Below are 24,197 nucleotides of genomic sequence, written 5' to 3' on the forward strand. Positions count from 1 at the left end.
TTTGAAAATGCCATTAAGTTAACAGCATTCTTCAAGTTGATCATTAGAAGGCCGATTTTACTCTCCCCTGGGACACAGGATACACAAGTCAGGCTGGCAGGTCACGTCTGTTGAATCATTCGCTGGTATGTACTGCCACATGCTGGCAGAGTGACTTAACTGCGTCCAACGCACCATTCGTTGCTTCTCCCCAAAATAAGTGCTCTTGTTCCTTCCATTTAAAAAAAATATATGATATATTATATTTATTGATGTTTTACATTTTAACAAACAACGCAACAAAACCCACAGGAATGGTACAACATTGCAGGAAAACCACACCCGTCTGTAACCCTGCAGGATCCAATCACGGATTCTTTATACCCATCCATAAAAAAGAGTCCCCGTTCTAAAAGGGTGTTACAAAAAGACCACAAAACGCGACATGACACCAGTCTCAGGCCCAGAACTGAACCAACATCATTCCGTACAATTATACAGAGAGGATCAGCAGCTATATATTTGGATTATGATCAGTGCCGTCAACGTATTCTGACAGGTGGCCCATCTACGAAGTCCCCTAAGCTGCTTCACCATCTCCAAGTCACAAGTACCATTAGCAGCACGGTAGCACAGTGGTTAACACTATGGTTTCACAGCACCAGGGTCCCAGGTTCGATTCCCGGCTTGGGTCACTGTCTGTGGAGTCTGCACCCTCTCTCAATGTCTGTGTGGGTTTCCTCCGGGTGCTCCGGTTTCCTCCCACAAGCCCCGTAAGACGTGCTTGTTAGGTGAATTGGACATTCTGAATTCTCCCTCTGTGTACCCGAACAGGCGCAGAGTGTGGCGACTAGGGGATTTTCACAGTAACTTAATTGCAGTGTTAATGTAAGCTTATTTGTGACAATAGTAAAGATTATTATTCCAAACATGTACTTGTATTTTTGTACGTTTAAGGTTCAGGTTATAAGACTCTCCGAGATGTCAGTGAGTTTACTCAGTATCTGAGTTTGGAACATAGGAATTGAAGCAGGCCATTAAGCCCATCGAGCCTACTCCACCATTCAATACGATCATGGATGATCATTCACTTCAGTGCCTTTTTCACATACTATCCCCGTATCTCTTAGAAATCTATCAATCTCTGCTTGAAACATACTCAATAACTGAGCTTCCACAGCCTCTGTGGTAGAGAATTCCAAAGACTCACAAAGAAATAGCTCCTCACCTTGGTCCCAATTGGCTTTGCCCTTATTTTTAAATTGTTCCTCTTGGTTGTAGACTCCCCAACCAGGGGGAGACCATAAGATATGGGAGCAGATGTAGACCCCTCGGCCCATCGAATCTGCTCCGCCATTCAATGAGATCATGACTGATCTAATCCTCAATTCCACTTTCCCACCTTCTCCCCCAAACCCTTGATTCCCTCACTGATTAAAAATATTACCTGCATCCTTTTATCTTTCCATTTCAGTATCCTATAGGTGATATTGATCAAGCGTTCCCAGTTGGATTCTCACCTCATAATGAGTGATTAGGTTTTTAGACAGGCCTCAGGAATCCGATACTGGTTGGAATCCGTCTTCTCCAACAGAACAGTGAGATTGTGGTGATGTGGTGCCTCCTGCAGTGGAATAGGTCACTAGCAATCACTGCATGATGCCTGAAGGCCAAGGTCATGAGTGGAACTTGTACCCAGCTTGGAACACAAGGAGGAGGATGGATGGGAGTGGGGAAAGTAGACAGTGCCGAGAAATAAAACGGCAAGTATCGAGAATGTAACTACAATGCCTCCCTGGACAATCTGTTGCATGAAGGAGTCATCCGGTCTTGGAGTAAAGACAAGAAGGCCAGGCGGGTTCTGGGTCCAACCTCTGACCCTTGCTCCATCAGCAGTAGCTTTGTTATTCGCACTGGGCATCAGGGCAATTGGGTTAGAGAGGGAAAGGCAATCCAGGTTCTTGCTTCTGATTACAATCCACTGAGCATGCGCGGACCGGATTGAGAATGACTGTGACGCCCTCCATCATAAAACAACCACCGGTATAGGCTCATAAATACACCTCTTATACCCGTACCTGTAGAATTGCTACCCGCAAGGGTCTTCAGAATAACAAGAGAAAATTTAAAAAGTGAGTGTGTGTGTATCTAATATATTAAAAATATAAATAATTTATCGCTATATATACACATTCTAGATTAAGACCAAATACTCCCATTCACATTGCACAGTCTGTTGTTACGTTACACCATTTGTTGTAAAAGTTTTTAACTTTCAATAACATTTTTTCAGTCAGGTCCCAGCTCTCGTCCCATTTATTTTTCTCCGGGCTCGTGTAGGTCGCCATATTTTCTGTGTATTGCAACAATGACTTCAGAAACCTGCAAGTGGAAATGCACGATTTACTTAGGAAAATACACACACACACACACACACACACACACACACACACAACAGGAACTTTCAAAAATCATTCATTCATTAGCAATGTACAGAGAAGGCTCATTAATTCCGCTCCGTATTGGAGGCATTTTAGGTCAGTGATGGGCAATCTAAGCCAGTGAGTGGGCCGCTTGAGTGGCTTCTCCTTCATCTCACTGGGCCGTAAGATTGAAATCGGGCTTGTTCACTAACCTGACCCCATGAATAAGGTTGAATATAATTTATGACATGCCAAAACAAGTGATAGAAAATGTTTGATCGTTCATATATTAATAGAACGGTCATCGACTTCGAATGGTTAAACATAAGAAATATTTACACTTTGGACACAGAGGGAGGGCCCGGCTCTCAGAGTCAATGTTATGAGCAATCAGCACGGTCCTCACTTCACTCATCCTTGCTTTATGTACGAATCGCTTCAGTCTTACCGGCAGGAAAAAAAATACTACGCTGACAGAATCTGCGGAATGTGGCAACCCTGCGCGTGGGCAACGGTCACTAAAATGTCTCGTGGGCCACACTTAGAACCCAGATGGGCCGCCTGGATCCTAAAGACTTGTGTTTCCCAGAAGGCTCCAATGATTAGCGTCTTATCTCTCTGCCCCCTCCATGCTGATATATCAATAAGCCGATAAACACAAATCTTTAGAGGTCCAACACGGGTAGGAAAGATCAGAAGAAAAGAGAGGTTTTATACAACAACAGTTTGTATTTAGATTACGCCTTTACCATAGTAACACATCCCTGGTTGCTTCACTGGAGCAAAATGATCAAACAGAATTTGACACCAAAACACACGGGATATTAAGACAGGTGACCGCAGGTTGGTCAAATGAAGTAGGTTTTAATGAGGACCTTAAGAGAAGGAAAGATCATTAGAGGGCCGGAAGGATTTAGGGCTGAAATTCCAGAGTTTGGGACCCGGGCAGCTGAAGTCACAGCCGCCAGTGGTGATTCCCCAACAACTGCAGGTCAGTAGAGGAGTCTCGTGCTGTGGTTTACGAGTTTGAAGAGAGGTTTCCCGGCTGAGATTTCTCACAAATAAAAGGCAAAAAAAAAAAGGAGCGCGTTCTCCGTCTGGACAAATCTCCTCATACTGGCTGCAAAGCTGCCATCTCCGGAGAGTGACATTTAGTGAAGGTTTCAACACTAACGGGCGCAAATTATTCCTGCCTTTTCCCACCTTGGTTTACTGGATTTGAGTGAACCAAGGAACGGTCATGTCAACTAAAGGAGAGACAATGGTTCCCCCACCCTAACCCCAGCCGGTATCAGTGTTTCACCACCTTCCAGATCTTCCCTATAAATTACAACACACAGCCTTCCCTTCGGATACACTGAGATGGATTGGATGGCTCTTTCAGACAGTTGGCACAGAAACGATGGGCTGAATGGCCTCCTTCTGTGTTATTTATGTGTCAGTCCAATATCCGCTCAGATGGCACGGTAGCACAGTGGCTAGCACTGTTGCTTCACAGCTCCAGGGTCCCGGGTTCGATTCCGAGCTTGGGTCACTGTCTGTGCGGAGTCTGCACGTTCTCCCATGTCTGCGTGGGTTTCCTCCGGGTGCTCCGGTTTCCTCCCACAGTCCACAAATGTGCGGGTTAGGTGGTCATGCTCAATTGCCCTTGGTGTCCAAAAAGATTAGATGGGGTTACTGGGTTATGGGGAAAGGGTGGAGGTATGGGCCTAAGTAGGATGCTCTTTCCAAGGGCCGGTGCAACTTAATGGGCCGAATGGCCTCCTTCTGCACTGTAAATTCTGATTCTACGATCCTGGTATTTGTTATGGTGGGAGCGCAATCTGAAAGTTCAAAAGAGAAAACCCGTCGCCACCTCTGAGTGAGATACAGATGGCTGGGAGAAACGGGAGTAGGATCGGCCATAAGAGGCCGTGAGGCCCGCTCTGCTGTTCAACATCACGGGTGATCTATCATCTCAACTTCACTTTCCCACCCGATCCCCATATTCCTTGAATCCTCGTTTCCCAGCTTGGGTCATTGTCTGCACCCTCTTCCCATGCCTACGTGGGTTTCCTCCGGGTGCTCTGGTTTCCTCCCACGAGTCCCGAAAGCCGTGCTTTTTAGGTGAATTGGACATTCTGAATTCTCCCTCAGTGCACCCGAACAGGCGCCGGAGTGTGACGACTAGGGGATTTTCACAGTAACTTCATTGTAGTGTTAATGTAAGCCTACTTGCGACAATAATAAAGATTATCCTTTCGTTTTTACAAATCAAAAATTGAATGTACTCAATGAGCGAGCAGCCTCTGGGGTATAGAATTCCAAATGGGTGATAAGTGTGGCCTGGCCAATGACACCAGTGTCCCAAGGGCAAAGCGCAAATCAAGGCACCCATTGAGTGAGACAAAGCTCGGGTGCAACTCTGTGCTCACAGTCATGGTAGACACAAACAGGATGAGACAAACCAATATGGCATTTCAAAACCAGCTGTTTGATTTCCCAACTATAATCTGTTGTACACAGGTCTTGGGTTGCAGCATGACCTCCGCCTCCTCCTTCAGGTACCAGGCCTGGTGACCAACAGACTTCCATTGGGTCGGTCAAGAATCGAGAGAAATGTTTAAATGGTTATTAAAAAGTGCCACATTAGAGAGGAGACTAGAGCAACATTTTTCCCCCATTAAATATTGTGATCTGCGTTGGTGAAATACAGGCAGCAGTACTTACTTCAAGTAGCAGTGACATTCAGTAGGAGCCTTGGCACTCTTTGTAGGTGCATTCAGCAGTTCCACTGTTATAAGGAGAGTAAGTAGACTGAAAACGTGGTGCAAATACTGAACACTGTAAAAGAAAATGGTATCCCATCCTGATTCATCAAATCGATTAGATACATCATCACAATACACTCATTACACAGGATTTACTAAGTAAGAAGTCTTACAACACCAGGTTCAAGTCCAACAGATTTGTTTCAAACACGAGCTTTCGGAGCACTGCTCCTTCCTCAGGTGCGGTGTCGATGGTAGCCATGATGTGGAGATGCCGGCATTGGACTGGGGTGAGCACAGTAAGAAGTCTTACAACACCAGGTTAAAGTCCAACAGGTTTGTTTCAAACATGAGCTTTCGGAGTGCAGCTCCTTCCTCAGATCCTGAGGAAGGAGCAGTGCTCCGAAAGCTCGTGTTTGAAACAAACATGTCGGACTTTAACCTGGTGTTGTAAGACTTCTTACTGTGCTCACCCCAGTCCAACACCGGCATCTCCACATGAGGATTTACCAAGATACCCCTGAGACACACACACAGGCAACAAGGAAATACAGTCGACTCTGCTCAGTTCAGAAGTTGCTCAATTAGACCTACCTGTCAATTTGATTTGTACAGAGATAAAAATACACACAGCCTCCAGCGCCATCCCGATTTATATTACAGGATAACTTGAATTTTTTTCCAGCAAAAATGGACAATTAAAATAAATAATTGTGCACAAGTCACATGTACACACACGCATGTGCACACACGCACACATACACGCTCTCACACCCCCATAGGTGCAAGTCACACATACACTGGGACTAGTCACACAAGTCACTCACACACAGGAAAACGTTCAGTGCATGAGCAATAAATTATGCTACATACTGCAGATGGAATTTTGAGGAACAGATTGTCAAACCTCTGCCCTATAGGTGAGCAGACTGACAGGGCATGTCTGCCTGGTTCGAAATTTTACGTAGCTAATTCTAGGCATTCCATTCTTTTTTGATTAATACATACCGAATACTCAAAGGGTTTTATTTTCATAAAAGTAACTTGTTTATTTTTGAACTAAACGGCTGGAACAGCAATAGGCAGGGAACCAAAATGTTGTCAAAATGCAACATATCTCACATCAAAACCTTACCTGTCCAACATCCGAAAATAATTCTGCCTTTGCCGCGAGCGCAGGGATTTGTTCAGCCACTGTTGGTGACGAGATGCAGCACTACTCGTGATCTGCTCCGAAACAGTCAGGCACTGAGAGGTTATTTTCCTCAGCAAGGACACCACCTCCAAAACGGCCCGCGGGCAATACAAGGTGCACATGTGGCTGGCCAGCAGTTCAGTTACCAAATGCAGCTGCCTGGAACGGGAAGAGGCAGCCTCAGTTAGGATTGCAGAACTGTGGACGCCGCTCACATCCAGCGTACAAAAACCCAGAAAGAATATAACAACGACATTCGTTTGTATAGCCTTTGCTGAGTTATATGATACCTTGGGCATGTTTCCTGTACAAGACACCAATTGCTCATAAGGGATTGGGTAAACATGTCATGGGTTTATTTATTAAGACTAGGCACACAAGAACTGTTGTACTAAGGTATAAAGCTTAAAGGCGTCAGAGTTGTGTGTGTGCTCTGCTCAAAATAAAAGTGAAACCAGGACTGGATCACATGACAGATTTCCCTTCGAGTGACGTGGTAGAACCCTCATGATTATTGACAGTCAGAGAGATCTACGTGTACAGGTCCACAGGTCACTGAAAGGGGCAACACAAGTGGAGAAGGTAGTCAAGAAGGCATTCGGCATGCTTGCCTTCATTGGCCGGGACATTGAGTATAAAAATTGGCAAGCCACGTTGCAGCTGTATAGAACCTTATTTAGGCCACACTTGGAGTATAGCCATACTTGGAATATAGTGTTCAATTCTGGTTGCCACACTACCAGAGGAGATGGTGGAAGCAGGGATGATAAGTGACTTTTAAGGGGCATCTTGACAAATACATGAATAGGATGGGAATTGAGGGATATGGACCCCGGAAGTGTAGAAGATTTCAGTTTAGATGGGCAGCATGGTCAGCACAGGCTTGGAGGGCCGAAGGGCCTGTGTTCTTATGCTGTACTTTTCTTTGTTCTGATATCCCTAAAAGGCATATTGCAACCTTTAAAATAGTAAAATGTCCCAGAGCACTTCACAGAAGTTTTATGAAACAAAGTTTGACATCAAACAATGGGAGGAGCTTTTAGGGCAGATAACCAAAAGCTTAGTTGAGGAGGTAGTTTTTGAGGAATGTCTTTAAGGAGGAAAGAGAAAGTAGGAAGTTTAAGGGGGAAATTCAAGGGCTTAGTGCCTAGACTACTGAAAACATGATCACCAATGGTGGCGTGATTAAAACCATTAGGGTGTGGAAGGACCCAGGTTTGGAGACACACAAGACCTGTGATGTGCAAGGTCAGGAGGATTTATTAATAATAATAACTGCTTATTGTCACAAGTAGGCTTTAAGGAAGTTACTGTGAAAAGCCCCCAGTCGCCACATTCCGGCGCCTGTTCGGGTCGAGACTGGGCGGTCAATTGAAAATTTTAAAAACTCAAGTGATAAGACTTTTGCTCGCCAAACGTATCGAGGTGGTATGGAATCAAGGTGGGTAAACAGAATAAAGACACAAACTGAATTCCGAAACAGCCTCGAGGGGCTGTATGGCCTCCTCCCATTCCTGTTTGTATTGTGCATCAGTCAGCGGCCACGCTTAGTACAGCTCGAGGACTCCACAGTTCTCATGTCACCGACCTCAGGTTCAGAACAGGCATCAATGCACCATCGGAAAATAAATCGCAGTGATAGAGTCAAAAACATTCCTGAAACGTGACACTTACGCCTCAGATAACAAGTACTTGGAGGGATTAAGCACTTTGGTGCAGATTGTCCGCAGTCGGTTTATTAGGTTAGAAACAAGTTCTTCTAACAGGCAACCTGTGGGGCCAGAACGGGCAAACCTGTGGAGTGGTGGCAAAAATAAACCCTTTTAAACATCAGCAATGGTTTCCCATCACAAATTGAATAATCAATAAGATTTCTCATTATTAATTTATCAAACATTACATTTTCCTCATTATGAATTTAATTATCAATGCACATGCCCTGTTAATTTAATATTCAATATCATCCCATTATTAATCATTATTAATTTAACATTACAATTTCTCCATTATTAATTTAATAATTGATATAATTTTCCCCATTGTCCATTTGTGCGCAAGAACAAACATCAATTCTGTGCTACACTTGATCATACGTTTCCCTTTATCCACCCCAGTTTTCTTTCCTCATGTGGCCTGCGCTGGGCGACAGTTCCACGGGCAGCACAGACCTTGCCCGGCTGGCTCACCCGCTTCAACTATAAAGTGCCAGTAGATGCTCTGTAGTGAGCGTCTCACAGGCCCAACCTCTATACACTTGAATGTTCCAGCACGGTGATTAAAAATGGTTCTATTAGACCAGGAAAAAGGACTTGTGCTAATGTCGCACAATGGTTAGCACTGTTGCTTCACAATGCCAGGGTCCCAGGTTAGATTCCTGGCTTGGGTCACTGTCTGTGTGGAGTCTGCACGCTCTCCCCGTGTCTGTGTGGGTTTCCTCCGGGTGCTCCGGTTTCCTCCCACAAAGTCCCGAAAGACATGCTTGTTAGGTTAATTGGACATTCTAAATTCTCCCTCGGCGTACCTGAACAGGGGATTTTCACAGGGGATTTCATTGCAGTGTTAATGTAAGCCTACTTATGACAATAATAAAGATTATTAGTATTTTTATTCACAAGCTCAGGACATTCACAGCCAGGTTGGTACAGTCATTGTTGTTGTGTAGGAAACACAGCAGTCAATTTGTGCACAGCGAACTCCCACACACAGAAATGCGATTATGACTCAGATAACTTGTTCTCGGATGTTGATTAAGATATAAATCTTGACGATGACATCTGGGACAACTCACTCCCCCCCCCCCGCTCTTCGAAACAGTGCAGTGGGATCTTTTACATCCAACAGGAAGATCGGAGACTCTGCCTTAACATCTCGTGGAACAACGGCGCCTCTAACACTGCAGCACCCCCTCAAGCACTGCACTGAGTTAAAGATTGGATTCTGTGGTTTCAAGTCTCTGGAGTGAGACTTGAACTCACGACTTTCAGATGCAGAGCTGAAGGTTCTACCACCTGAGCCACGGATGATCAAAGTCAACTGTGAGGAGGCCGAAGCTGGGCGAGATTAGCTAGCCCAGCACTGACCAGGGCTCAATCCCAAAATTGTCCATGTGTCAATTCGCCAAGAGTAGTCATTTAAAAAAGACATGGTACCAAGTATGATTTTACTGAGCACCCTTTTCCCCGGCAGAGGTGACAGAACAACAATAAACTACAGCAGAACCGTGGAAGACTTACTCCTCTCAAGGTACGTCTACTGAACATAATTGCCAACCCATACAACATCAGATAACTCTGCACAGACTTTCCTGTATACTCCAGCTGCTCATTACTTTTACCAGTCAGGCTAGCGAGGTAGTTATAAATTCATGTTTTTAAACAGCAACATCTAATTGCTGGTAGTAAGGTCTTCCTACCCGGGTCTGTCCGGTGATTGTCCAAGCGTGGGTCTGGGCATCTCACCCCATTTCTGGAGGCTTTCAACACAGTGTAGAAGCTGTAAGAATAACCAGTTGAACTAATTCTGCATCCTGAAAAGTCAATAGCGTTAATAGCTGGCACACATTCTGTTCAATGACGGGTCAACTTCACGCAGAAGAATAAGAAAACAGGAATACTTCTTTAGAAATCAACTGGCAGCTTCCCCTCCTGCTATGATGGCACATCTGTGGTTAAGCCATACTGAACAGACTATGTTCCGATAATGCAACTACTAAGGGAGCGGGGTCAGCCAACATTCTTTTCAATTTTTAAGTGAAGGACGTACCGGCAAGCATCTTCAATAAAAGAAAAGTGTTTAAATCACCTCAGGATGTACTGTAGTTCTTCACAGCTAATACAGTACCGCAGTTTATCAGTGCAGTTCCTATATTAAAATAACTAATTAAATGCCACACTTTTATTTTCCACATCTAAAATTAGAAACCCGGAAAATGTCTTATTTATAGCAATACGTGAGACACAAGCAAATGAAACTTATGACTTTGTTTATCACTATTAGCGTAATGAATCAAAAAAAGTATAATCCATCTAGGAACAATGGCGCAGTCAGAGGCACAGTGAAGCAGTCTAGGTACAGTTGAGCACACAGTCAGCGTCATAGTGAAGCAGTCTGGGAATGGTGTCCTCGTAGTCCGCGTCACAATGCAGCAATCTGGGAACAGTGTCCTCGCAGTCAGCGTCACAGTGAAGCAATCTCGGAACAGTATCCTCGCAGTCAGCGTCGCAGTGAAGCAATCTGGGACCTGTGTGCTCACAGTCAGCGTCACAGTGAAGCAATCTGGGAACGGTGTCCTCGCAGTCAGCGTCGCAGTGAAGCAATCTGGGACCTGTGTGCTCACAGTCAGCGTCACAGTGAAGCAGTCTAGGAACAGTGTGTTTGCAGTCAACATCACAGTGAAGCAGTCTGGGAACGGTGTGCTTGCAGTCAGCGTTCCAGAGAAGCAATCTGGGAACAGTGTCCTCGCAGTCAGCGTCGCAGTGAAGCAGTCTGGGAACTGTGTGCTCATAGTCAGCGTCACAGTGAAGCAGTGAAGCAGTCTGGGAACAGTGTGCTCGCAGTCAGCATCACAGTGAAGTAATCTGGGAACAATGTCCTCGCAGACAGCGTCACAGTGAAGCAGTTTGGAAACGGTGTCCTCACAGTCAGCGTCACTGTGAAGTAATCTGGGAACAGTGTCCTCGCAGTCAGAGTCGCAGTGAAGCAGTCTGGGAACGGTGTCCTCACTGTCAGCGTCGCAGTGAAACAGACTGGGAACAGTGTCCTTGCAGTCAGCGTCTCAGTGAAGCAGTCTGGGAATGGTGTCCTTGCAGTCAGCGTCGCAGTCTGGGAACAGTGTCCTCGCAGTCAGCGTTGCAGTGAAGCAGTCTGGGAACAGTGTGCTCGCAGTTAGTGTCGCAGTGAAGCAGTCTGGGAATGGAGTCCTCAGTCAGTGTTACAGTGAAACGGTCGTGATTTTAAAAACTTTTTATTTGGGGGGGGAAGAAGAGTGGGGGACAATGAAGGGATTAAGGCCTAAGATCACGCGTCAGATCAAGCCCAAAATCAGGTGCAATACCTTTTTTTGTCAGCTTGGATCTTGTATGTCTCATAGAGACTATGAATTGGATTCAATTTGACTTTGAATTGGTTTTTGGAGGAAACAATGAGATGGACTAAGGGCTTGCATTGGCTTTGTAACTTTAAAAGGATAAACGGTAAAAAAATGGATTAACTGAGACAAAATTCAAGTGAAAGTCAAGGTCATTAAAATAAAGTAATATAGGGTAAGGAAAGCATAGATAGCATAAGTTAATAGTATTCTTATCGAAGCATAATCGTTGGTTAAAAAGGAGAGTAAATAAGGGGCTTACTGATAGTGGAGCCAGAAGATGTAGAATAGCTTGTGTCGGAATTCACTATTGAGAGGGGTGATGTGAGTATAAAAATCATGGAGAAGGATTGTGGTAAAATTGAAGCAATGAACAGAGAAAGAGGAGGTTCGGAGTGATCTGGCAGGCTTAAAACTAGACAAATCTCCAGGGCCAGATGAGGTGTATCCCAGGTTGCTGCTTGAGGCAAGGAAGTAAATAGCAGGGATACTGGGAATAATTTGCAATTCCTCTCTGGCCACGGGAGAGATGCCGGAGGACTGGAGGATATCCAGTGTGGTACCATATTCAAGAAGGGAAGAAGGGATAAACCAGGAAACTACCGGTCAGTCAGCTGACCTCAGTGGTGGGGAAGTTATTGGAAGCGGTTCTGAGACACAGAATTTGGAGAGCCAGGGATTAATTAAGGTCGGTCAGCGGGGTTTTGTTAAGGGGAGTTAATGTCTGACCAACTTGATTGACTTTTTCGAAGGGTGTGTAGATGAGGGAAATGCATTTTACGTAGTCTACTTGACTTCAGCAAGGGAGACTGATTGAATCCCTTGGACTCTTACCTTTTCTAAGAAATTTGGCAAATTGAAAATTGGCAGGAAGCAGAGGGTGATGGTCGAGGGGTGTTTTTCTGACTGGAAGCCTGCGTCCAGCAGGGTCCCTCAGGGATCAGTGTCGGGGTCCTTGATGTTTGAGGTTTCTATCAATGGTTTAGACTTGAATATACGAGGATTAATCAGAAAGTTCGAGGATGATATGAAAATTGGTGGGATGGTAAATAGTGAGGGGGATAGCCTTAGATTACAGGAGGATATAGATGGGCTGGTCATATGGGCTGAGCAGTGGCAAATGTAACTCAATTTGGATGTGTGAGGTGATGCACTTGGGCAGGACAAACAAGCCAAGGGAATACAAGATTAAAGTCAGGACCCTGGGAAACACTGAAGATCTGGGGGCCCTTGGTGTGCATCCCTTAAGGTAAAGGGCAGGTAGATAAAGTGGCTAAGAAGGCATATGTTGAGTCAACATGATCGCTACATGTGCAAGGCTCAGCACATGACAGCGACCCGGATGAGTAGATTTTTGGGTAGGAAGACAAGTGTGTCAGATGTGCGGGTGGACCAGCAAACCATGTCCACATGTTCTGGGCATTCCCAAAACTTAGGAGATATTGGCAGGGGTTCACGGATGTCATGTCTAGGGTATTGAAGACAAGGGTGGAAATGAGTCCAGGGGTAGCGGTCTTTGGGGTGTTGGACCACCCAGGTGTTCAGGAGGAGGGAGAGGCAGATGTTCTGGCCTTTTCCTCCTTGGTAGCCCGGCGATGGATACTACTGGCCTGGAGGGAATCTAGGCCTCCGAAGTCAGAGGCCTGGTTAACCGACACGGTGAGCTTTCTCGGCCTGGAAAAGATCAAGTCCGCCTTGAGAGGGTCGGTGTCAGGGTTCGCCCGGAGGTGGCAACCATTCATTGACTTCTTCGAGGGGAATTAATCGTCCGGGGGGCGGGGTGTTCAGTTCTGGAATCCACATTATAGGAGGGATGTGATAGCACTGAAAAAGGCAGAAGAGATTTACCAAGATGTTGCCTGGGCTGGAGAGTTTCAGCTGTGAAGAGAGATTGGGTAGACTGGGGTTGTTTTCCTTGGACGAGAGGAGACTGATGGGGGGCATAAAGGAGATGTATAAAATTATGAGGGGGATTGATAGAGTAGACAGGAAGAAACTTTTCCCCTTGGTATCGGGGGCAGGAGGTTTAGAGGGAATTGGAGGGTGGTGTCTGGAACTCACTGCCTGAAAGGGTGGTAAAGGCAAAGTATTTAGATGTGCGATGCCAAGGCATACCAGGCGAAAGGCCAAATGCTGGAAAATGTGATTAGAATAGTTAGCTGGTTGTTTTTGACCAGTGCAGATACGAAGGACCTTTTCTGTGTTGTAGGTCTCCAGGATTCTACAACAAACCGTACATATTTAAAGCACTTTAGAGCCAGTGCGGGTAGGTTAGCTTAGTTGAGTAGAGTTTTGTGCAAAATAATGGCAACTGCGCAGGTTCAATCCCGGTTAACGGTCAAGGCAGATCTTGGGGGCTCCCCCTCGATTTACACTCAGACAGAGGATGCTATATAGAGAGAGAGCACATGTTGAAGTGTACTCCCTGCTGTAATGGAGGAAGCACAAGAGTCAATTTGTGCAGAGCAAGCTCCCTCAAACAGCAGTGCTCTGTTGACCAGATAATCTGTTTTGGTGACATTGACTGGGGGATAATTATTTGCTCCTTGAAAGAGCCAGCGCAGACTGGATGGGTCAAATGCTATGAATAATATTGCCTCCCTGCTCTTCCTGTAAATGCTATCTGCCTCCAGGTTCAGCTGGGTGCGCAGAAGGAGTGCACAGTCTTCACACAAATGCCATAATCTAGAAATTCTGGTGTAGTGCAGTCTTCAATAACACAAAATCCAGATTGTACAGAGACATCTCATGTTTCGTGCCGTTGGGTCAATGCGGCATTTTTCTGTCCAGCAAGTGATAGACAACCTTCACCGAACGTTTGCATTAAAAATAGAACAGAAATTCAAATCCCCCGGCAGAACTGGGAGTACTTGGAGGGGTGGCACGGTGGCAAAGCGGTTAGCACTGCTGCCTCACAGCGCGGAGGATCCAGGTTCGATCCCGGCTCCGGGTCACTGTCCGTGTGGAGTTTGCACATTCTCCCAGTGTCTGCGTGGGTTTCACACCCACAACCCAAAGATGTGCAGGGTAGGTGGATTGGTCACGCTAAATTGCCCCTTACTTGGGGAAAAAAAGAATTGGGCACTCTAATTTATAAAAAAAGAGAAACAAATAACTGGGGGTACCTGCCGTTTAAGCCTCCCAATTGGATGGAACCGCGAAGAATATGAAGGTGTAGAACTGATGATTGTTCTCAGGCACTCCTCTTCCTAGAAAAGCAGACACCATACGTTAGACGATGTTGAGATGAACACGTGACAAAAGCAACTTGACGTAAATGTTGAATGCAAGTACGATCTGGTTACCTTAACAACCCCATTGTCCCCACTGCAGCAGTGATGAAGTAAAACGACCGCCAGTGCCACCACGTGACTGGCCATTTCTCTTGGAAATGCTTTCAACTCTAGCTCGCCGTGACTTAGGTGGTCCCGGAGCCGAGGACCCTCCTGGTGGTTTAACAGATCCCAGAGAATATCCTGCAGAATAGACCCAACGGGAGACATTAATTCAGCTAACCAGTTATTCTAGAGCCAATGTTTCCTAGATGCAACCCGAGCACAAATGGTTCTAAATGGCAATGGAATATCTTGGACAGACATTCATTTGGAGTATTGTGTTAGACTCTGAAGAGGATGAGAGGAGGATGCTCAGAGTCAGCTGGATGGATAGAAGAACAAATGAATGGATTGAAACAGCAGCAGGAGTTTAGGATCCAAAGGGTTTCTAAGTACAGTTGGAGAGAGAACGCCATGTGTGGATATTGGATACAATGACCCAATAGTCTTGGCCTGGCAACAATTGAGGAAGAAACTGAGCCATAACAACAGAAGAGGAAGCAGTAAAATTGGATGTGTGGATGATATTGAGACGGGGACCGAAGGAGGCTCGAAGAAAACCAGGGAAGAAGCAAGACGATGGCGACGGTCCCAGTAAGGCGGGGGTGAAAAGGAATGAACAAACCCACAACGTCCCTCTCCAGTATTCCCAGATTCTGGAAATCCATCCCTCCACCGTCTTGCCTTACCATGGCTGCTGGGCCAAGAGAGATCACCCTATTCAGATCCGAATCTAGCTGTCCACCTTCCCAGTGTTCCTAGAGCCAGTGACAAGGGAACACCTCTGACCTTTTCTTGCAAAACCTCCAACATTACACAATCAACACCAGGCAGAATCTGCTAGGATTATGGAATTCTCATTTTGTTACAGGATGCGGACTTGGGTCATCCCAATGTTCTGTAACCGAGGCCTCGTCCAACCATTTCAGAGCACCCGCATGGCATGTCACAAGCAAACAAGGTCAGGTAACATTGAGCCCAGTCACATGCCCCAAGGCCGACAGCTTTCCTGCTCCAGAGGGAAATGACTGAAATTGCAGCAATTTTTCAACAATCTGGCACTCTCCGCGGACTTTTCTCCCCCCAGCGCTAGTCCACAAAATTACCTGATTCTTTGCTGGAATCGGAGCTCATCGTACCACCATACCCATTACATATGTGTACATGGCATAGAACCATTACCAAAGAACAATTCTGGGTTCTTGTGTGAACAGAAGCAAAATACTGAGGGTGCTGGAGAATTCGGAGGAAGAGTCATATGGACTTGAAACGTTAATTATTTCTCTCTCCACAGATGCTGCCAGATTTGCTGAGGTTTTCCAGCATTTTCTGTTTTTATTTCAGATTTTCAGCATCTGCAGTATTTTGCTTGTATTTGTAGGTTCTTTGTTAACTTGTAAACATAGAAAATAGGAGGCGACCATTTGAGTCTGCTCCACCATTCATTATCATGGCTGATCATCCAACTCAGGAACCCGTTCCTGCTTTCCCCCCCCCCCCCCCATATACTTTGACCCCTTTCACCCCATGAGCTATACCCAACTCGTTGAAAACATGCAATGTTTTAGCCTGAGGTGTTTTCTGCGGTAACGTGTTCCACAGGCTCACCACTCTCCGGGTGAAGACAATTCTCCTCATCTCTGTCCTAAATGGTCTACCCCGATCCTCAGACTCTGACCTCTGGTTCTGGACTCCCTAGCCATCGAGAACATCCTTCCTGCATCTACCCTGTCGCATCCTGTTAGAATTTTATAAGTTTATGAGATTCCCCCCCACTAATTTTTCTGAATTCCAGCGAATATAATCCTAATCGACTCAATCTCTCCTCAAACGTCAGTCCTGCCATCCCAGGAATCAGTCTGGTAAACCTTCGCTGCACTCCCTCTAAAGCAAGATCATCCTTCCTCAGATAAGGAGACCACAACTGCACACAATATTCCAGATGTGGTCTCAGCAAGGCCCTGTATAATTGCAGCAAGATATCCCTGCTCCTGTACTCGAATCCTCTCGCTATGAAGACCAACATATCATTTGCCTTCTTAACCGCCTGCTGTACCAGCATGCTTACTTTCATCAACTAGTGTACAAGGACAACCAGGTCTCACTTCACATTCCCCTCTCTCAATCTATTGCCATTCAGATAATAATCTGCCTTCCTGTTTTTGCTACCACCCCCCTGCCATTTTAATGTAAACGCTCCCCAACCACTCTAGCAAATGCTCCCCCTTGTTACACCAATGTAGCAGCTTTGTCTCTTGCTGCTACGTAACAGTGTCTTGCCTCTGTAGCTTGCGACAATGGCGGGCATTAAACGACCAGTTAGTTTATCAAACTCATGATGGCTGGAGCATAATGAAGAGACTCTTCCCAACTCTGTCCCTGCAGCTAATCTCCCAGGACAGGCAATTTGCAGAGACGGTGAAACACCAAGATTGTTGTATCCTGCTGGCAGGTCTCCTCTCGTGTTACTCACGAGTAGTCAACATCAATCTCAGTTGCAATATTTAGCTGATAACATGGCTTGTCCCTTTAAGGCACTTGCTGTGGTGAGGTGATCTAATCCTAGTAATTATAGCAATTTATAAACGGCTGATTGCTATCAGAAGGAAACTATAACTGTTTAGAAATTCCAGCCTGCAATCAAAATGTCACAGAACAGAGACCTGGGGCTGTATGCCCATAAATCATTGAAGAAGGCAGGGCAGGTTGAGAAAGTGATTAAAATTATACCTGTACTAGACCTTGGGCTTTATAAATAGAGGCATAGAGTTCACAAATAAGGTGGTTATGATGAACTTTTAAAAACACTATTAAATCCAGAAAGTGGTTGGGATCTGGAATGTACTGCCCGAGAGCGTGGTCGGGGGAGATTCATGGAGGCTTTCAAAAGAAAATCAGATAAACACCCAAAAAGAGAAAAAAACTGCTTGCCCACGGGAAAAAGATAAGGGATTGGGGCCATCTGATTTGCTCTTGCAGAGAGCTGGCATGGGCAGGGACAAACGACCTCTGTCTGTGTTGTAACCATTCTCGGAATGTGATCTGTCGTGTGTGACGAGCATGCGCCAAGACGCACAACACCAAAGGTAGAATCTCCTGAGAAGACATCGTTGGGAAGTTACACCCAAAATTATGCCCATTCGCTCATTAAGCCATTGTTCATCTTCATCCAACTTCCTGCCAATCTCATGAACACACAACGGATTGTAAAAATACTCGGAAACCAGCAGAAATCAGGGTAAACAATCGGGGTCCAAGGAAATCACAGAACTCAGATCATAAATTTCTTTTGTAAGTGTGAAGATAAAAGTTTCCAGCCACTTAACTACCATTCATACACATCATGTTTATGAACACATACACGCGGATGCATTTCAATTCAACCAGCAAAAATAATTTTCAGAGACACAGCAAAGACAAGGCACATCAGAGTGAAGATAACGAATCACTCAAATTCACAATAAAACACCAGGAAAATAGGATTTTTGTTTGCCGTTTCCCCCTAAAATTCTGGACTGCATTTTGCACCAGTGTAATTGCAGGAAATTTGTGTCCATGTTTGTTCATCCTGGGGATGGTGTAACTGTGACGAATGGATGCGTGTCCAGTCGCAGAGATTGAAAGAATGCTGTAAAAGAGCAAGGAAAGAGCAACACTTGCACTAGAGTTTTCTCATTCTTTTGAGTGGGTTGTTTGTTCCATGCCCCGATTACAAAGGTTGAAGGGTGTGATTGCCACAGATTTCAACCCTACACACACTTACTGTTTTTTCCCTCCCAAATAAGTGAAACTAGTGGATAACCAATCCAGGTCTCACTATGCATATCACTTCTGTTTTAGGGTGTTGGATACCATTTGGTATTTGCAGTGTTAAGTTGGTTAAATGTCTTTATTAACTACAAGGACAGTGGACATGTATACAGGAAAGGATTCAAGCTGGGAGCAGTCTCCATGCTTGCTTGTGCACACAGCTCTGTCCCAACACCAGACTGACCCGGAGAGGAGGGCCATGTGTTCTCTTACATCACTGCATGGATGATACTGTTACACATTAACATTCTAAGTATCAGACCCTTATACCACAACTGGTAGAAAACCAGACTTGAAAAAGACCTACCATTATAGGATCTCCCAGAGCTGTGGGAAGCTGATTCCTAACATCATTGTCTAGATATTTTGCCAGCATCTGTAGAGAAAAGAAATCTGCTGTGATTCACGTGACTGCAGAACAAGCGATACAAGTCTGCTTTCACAAGTCTGCTGCTTCTGCGGGAAACCAGAGGGCTGGTGATAATTTGAACCATTTTTGAAATCCGCTTGCACACAATTACCATATGCACAAGCTGTCACTAATAACATTGCACTGGAAGAGGAAACAAAAAAAGTGTTGATTCTGGATTATTTGTACAGGTGCAGGTGTTAACTAACATTTTACATCTACCAGTTTACTGTGCTCACTCAGATAGAAGCAATCTTTCAAATTTATAATAAATTTATAATAAAACTGTTCGGATTCTGTACAGCCTTTTAAAAAAATAATTGTGTACTCCCCCCTCCCCCATGCTTAAAAAGCACAGATGAATTAAGGAAGATGATTTGTGCATTAATGGAAAATCATTAGCTGACCAACAGCTCGTTAAATAAAACAATGGGCAAGAGGCGTGTTCAAAAGAAATTCTTGGAAAGAAAACTTGGTTTCAAAAAAATCCTGAAATACCTCAAGTGTTTAAGAAAAAGAACTTGCATTTATGTTACGCCTTTCACAACCTCAAAATCCCACCGTGCTTTCCCGGCAATGCTGCACTGTTGAAGTGTAGCCATTGGTGTAATGTGAGATACAGGACAGCCAATTTGCACACAGCGAACACAATCCATTCAATATGTTTTAGTGATAGTGCTTAAAGATAAAGAACTCCTCTTCTTTGAAGTGGTGCCTTGGAGTCTGCTACATCACAGTTATCTTGTAGGGGAGCAGCAGCCAAGCTGCACCCAGCAAGATTCCTCAAACGACAAAGAGGCAAGTGACCTGATAGGTGAGGGATTCATTGGGTAGATCACCAAGGAGAAATCCCCAGCCCTTTACAGAAATGTCTCTGTGTTGTGTACACAGGAATGTCTGTGTTCATAGAATCATAGCATTTACAGTGCAGAAGGAGGCCATTCGGCCCATCGAGTCTTCACCGGCTTCTGGCAAGAGCACCCCACTCAAGCCCACACCACCACCCTATCCCCATAAATCAGTAACTACACCTAACCTAAGGGCAAATTAGCATGTCCAATCCAGCTAACCTGCACATCTTTGGACTGTGTTGTGTGCAGTGACTGGTGTTTTTTTTAAACAGCTTTACTGATGCTGCCAGTAGCCGCTTCTGCGAATCTTGCAGGAAAATCACTTGCAGCATTTAACAAGCCAGTATGCTGCTGTGGTCTCCAGACTGAACAGAGCTGAGAAACTTTCCACTGACGGTCGGTAACCCGAGGGCATAGACTTAAGGAAATATCCGGGGCGCGATTCTCCGCAGCCCACGCCGGTTGGGAGAATAGCGGGAAGGCCTCCCGACATTTTTTGCGCCCTCCCGCTATTCTCCCCCCGCCTCGCCCGACCCACGTCACGAATCGTCGCTCGCCGTTTTTTACGGCGAGCGGCGATTCTCCGCGGCCGATGGGCCAAGCGGACGGGCCTTTACGCCCGTTTTTTCACGGCAGCAAACACACCTGCTTGCTGCCGTCGTAAAAACGGGCGCTGGATGCCCGTTTGGGGCATCCAGGGGCCCGTTTGGGGCGGGAGCACCACCGTTGTACTCGGGAGGGGACAGGCCCGCGATCGGTGCCCACCGATTGTCGGGCCTGCGTCCAAAAGGGACGCACTCTTTCCCTTCCGTCGCCCGACAAGATCAAGCTGCCACATCATGTTGGGCGGCGGTGGAGAAATGCGGAACCACGCATGCGCGGGTTCCGACAATGGCGTGATGACGTCACCCGCGCATGCTGGAGCCGGCTCCAACCTGCGCATGCGCGGCTGACGTCATACAGACGCCAGCCGCGCGTCATCTTGGCGCACGGCCTTAACAACGGTCGTTAAGGCTGCGACGCCGTGATTCCCGGGGTCCTGCTCCTAGCCCCAATTGGGGGGGGGGGGGGGGGGGGAGAGAGAGAATCGGGTCCCGGGAACGGGCGTGAAGGCTGCCGTGAAACACAGCCAGTTTCACGGCAGCCTTTACGACTCTCCGCATTTGCGGAGAATCTCGCCCCTGGAGTTTGGTGGGGAAGAGATGATCAGGAGTGCACTGCCTGTGGTAGACATAGATCCATTAGTAACTTTGAAAAAGGAATGAATATGAACTTTTAAAAATATAAATTTTTAAAATGTTAAGGGGAAAGAGGACCACTGTCCCCACGCCTTCTACCAGCTGGAGGGAAAAGGGCAGATGTATTGGGAACATCACCACTTGTGAGCTCCCCTCCTCGCCAAACACCATCATGACTTGGAAATATATCGCCGTCCCTCCACTGTGGCTGGGTCAAGATTCTGGAACTCCCTCCCGAACAGCACTGTGGGTGTACCTATACCATATGGACTGCAGCGGTACAAGAAGGTAGCTCAGCAACACTTGGTCAAGGGCAATTAATGTTCGTTTAGCTAACGGCGGCCACATCCCGTGAACAAATAAACGAATTACGAGCGGCACTAATTGGATTGCTCTTTCATAAAACAGGCACGCTGGGCTGAATGGTCTCCTTCTGTGCCATATGATTATAACGCACGACTCTCTCTTGGAGATTCATTCGTGCTATTCATATAGAACTCGATAACTAGTTAAAATATGATTGGAAACAGGAGGTGAAAAGGAAGAAGTTAAAACTACATTTTCTAATCATCACAGAAATCAAGCTTACCTCATCAAACGTGGTGTAGAGTGTTGTGGACTGTAGCAAAACAAAATAAAAATTACAAAATTCAAAACAAGGGAGATAATTCTTCTGCTTGCATGAATTTCAGACTGCATCCTAGCTGGATGTCAATTAATACAGCAACTTCTCTGGGGTAAACTAGGGGTGAGCTTATATTTTGAATTCTGCTTCTTTTACCTGACTCCAGTTCTTTAGATGCTTCCATGGGGGGACTGATGACTGGCTGTAGCCATGCTGCTGTGGGAGTGCCTCCGGAATAGGAGCAACGGTTTGTGTTTACTCCTTTCCAGGTTTTCACCTTTCCGGGATCTTTCTCCTTCAAGACCAGATTGATTCGGATGTTGGTGACTGTCAAAGAAAAGCTGCTCCCATTAGCTGATGGCACAATGTCTAGGCGACCCAGATTGAAGCTTTTGGGAGAGAAATGATTGGTCATGACCAGGGCTTGCTGTCCGCAAGGGTGATGGAAGCAGAGCCGATGATCGATTACAAAAGAAACTGAGTGGGCGTTTGAGGGAAATAAACAAACAGGGCTACAGGGACAGAGTGGGGGAATGGCCGTGCAGAGACAGCATGCACACGATGGGCTGAATGTCCACCTCCTGCACCGAGGTGACTCTTTGAATTTACAGATGAGGAACTCAGAATTTGTACAACCATAGGGGGAATCTGTTCCTTTCTCCCACCTCGAGAGAAAAAAAGCACCACTTAATATTGCAGTCAGTGTGCGCAGTTGATTTTGGACGGTAACAATCAATTTGTAACTCATTCAGATCTCAGTTTATTCGCTCACAGGGAGACACAGTGGCGGTGAAACCAGACACGGTCAGGAATGCAAAACGAGCAAAGTATTGGAATTAGAATTAGAACAGTACAGCACAGGACAGGCCCTTCGGCCCTCGATGTTATGCCGAGCAATGATCACCCCACTTAGGCCCACGTATCCACCCTATACCAGCAACCCAACAACCCCCATTAACCTTATTTTTTAGGACACTAAGGGCAATTTAGCATGGCCAATCCACCTAACCCGCACATCTTTGGACTGTGGGAGGAAACCGGAGCACCCGGAGGAAACCCACGCACACACGGGGAGGACGTGCAGACTCTGCACAGACAGTGACCCAGCCGGGAATTGAACCTGGGACCCTGGAGCTGTGAAGCATTGATGCTAACCACCATGCTACCATGCTGCCCTGCCCCAAGGGCACACCGATTGAAATCAATGGAACAGAATATTAGACACGGTAAATAATACGCAGCCTCTCTGATGTTCTTGGTTTTGAATAGCCTCCCGTGTCCAGCAGGTTGGCATTATCATACCAGTAAATTGCCAAGACTTTACAGGGTTTAAAGAAAAAGAATTTTTTTTTTGGGGAGGGGGGGGGGGTGCCAAATTTCTGATGTTGCATTCTGAAGCTTGCTGAAGAGATTGAAAAGTGGGAGATAGTTTAATGATTGTTGTGGGTGCAGGGGGCAGGAAGCATACATCCCATCACCAGATCTGTGCTGATTTCAGCGGTGCATTTTGAAGATTTAGCACAGCGTAAAGGATCTGAACTCAGCATAATGTAGCCCGTACACCAATTTCAATGGGTCTAACACGAGGTGGGAACGATTCAGGGCGCTCCTTTGTCATGCTGAAGAAAGAACCACCTTTATAAAGCACCTCACATCTTGAGGAATTCCCAAAGCATGTTGGAACCAATGGATTAGCCTTGGAAGTGCTCTCATTTGTGTGGACGCACAGGTTAGGACTGTCTGAGGCATGCCGATTGCCCCCTCAGGTGTGAATGTACTTACCTCTGCAGTCAGCAGTCTGCTGGGACAGTTATTAACTGCCGTAAAATATTTACGGAGTCCCATCTCCAGTTGTGGTAGTAGCAGCATTGTACAGTCCGCATACCTGTGGATACAAGATTCACATTACCTTGCCTGGAATAAAGTTTCAGCAGCCTAACATTTCGACATTCAAGTGAAGGTCGAGCATCAGTGAGATCTGACGTTTGATATCAAAAGGTTGCTGGACTGGAATTTTACGGTGTTTTCAATTGTACTTTATTTTATTAATAAGAGGGAGGTTATGATGGAGCTATATAAACACTTGTTAGGCCCCAGCTGGAGTACTATCTTCAATTCTGGTCGCCATACTATAGGAAGGATGTGATTGCAACTAGAATGGGTGCAGAGGCTGGTTAGGCTGAGGTTGTTCTCCTACGAGTAGAGAAGATTGAGCGGGGACATGATCGAGGTATACAAAATTACGAAGAACATAGAAAGGAAGAAACTTTTCCCCTTAGTAGAGGGGTCAATAACCAGAAGGCATAGATTTACGGTAATGGGCAGGAGATTTAAAGATAACTCCCCTGATTTTCTTTGAAATAATGACATGGGATTTTTTCCCATCTGCCTAAGGGGACAGATAGGCCTCGGTTTGGCATCTCATCTAAGGGATGGCACCTCTGACAGTGACATTTTTTTAAAAAAACCTCCCTTTGAGACACAATCCTCTAACAC

At 45.8% G+C, this 24,197-nt stretch overlaps 1 protein-coding gene across 3 annotated transcripts in view; it reads right to left on the bottom strand.

Annotated features, from left to right (window-relative positions):
- Positions 1 to 2,116: 2,116 nt before the first annotated feature.
- Positions 2,117 to 24,197, bottom strand: part of LOC119975907 (endoplasmic reticulum membrane-associated RNA degradation protein-like) — a 42,292-nt gene continuing 20,211 nt past the window's right edge. For all 3 annotated transcript variants that reach the window (XM_038815856.1, XM_038815847.1, XM_038815864.1), the window contains exons 9-18: positions 23,484 to 23,586; positions 21,666 to 21,695; positions 18,886 to 18,954; positions 14,739 to 14,909; positions 14,559 to 14,642; positions 9,760 to 9,839; positions 8,022 to 8,141; positions 6,288 to 6,506; positions 5,112 to 5,225; positions 2,117 to 2,361 (exon numbers count right to left, since the gene is read on the bottom strand). In XM_038815856.1, the coding sequence (XP_038671784.1) occupies positions 2,199 to 2,361; positions 5,112 to 5,225; positions 6,288 to 6,506; positions 8,022 to 8,141; positions 9,760 to 9,839; positions 14,559 to 14,642; positions 14,739 to 14,909; positions 18,886 to 18,954; positions 21,666 to 21,695; positions 23,484 to 23,586 (1,153 nt within the window). In that variant the 3' untranslated portion in view covers positions 2,117 to 2,198. The remainder of the gene's footprint in view (positions 2,362 to 5,111; positions 5,226 to 6,287; positions 6,507 to 8,021; positions 8,142 to 9,759; positions 9,840 to 14,558; positions 14,643 to 14,738; positions 14,910 to 18,885; positions 18,955 to 21,665; positions 21,696 to 23,483; positions 23,587 to 24,197) is intronic.

The sequence above is a fragment of the Scyliorhinus canicula genome, chromosome 1 (genome assembly GCF_902713615.1).
Source record: "Scyliorhinus canicula chromosome 1, sScyCan1.1, whole genome shotgun sequence".
In the NCBI taxonomy this organism is placed as follows: domain Eukaryota; kingdom Metazoa; phylum Chordata; class Chondrichthyes; order Carcharhiniformes; family Scyliorhinidae; genus Scyliorhinus; species Scyliorhinus canicula.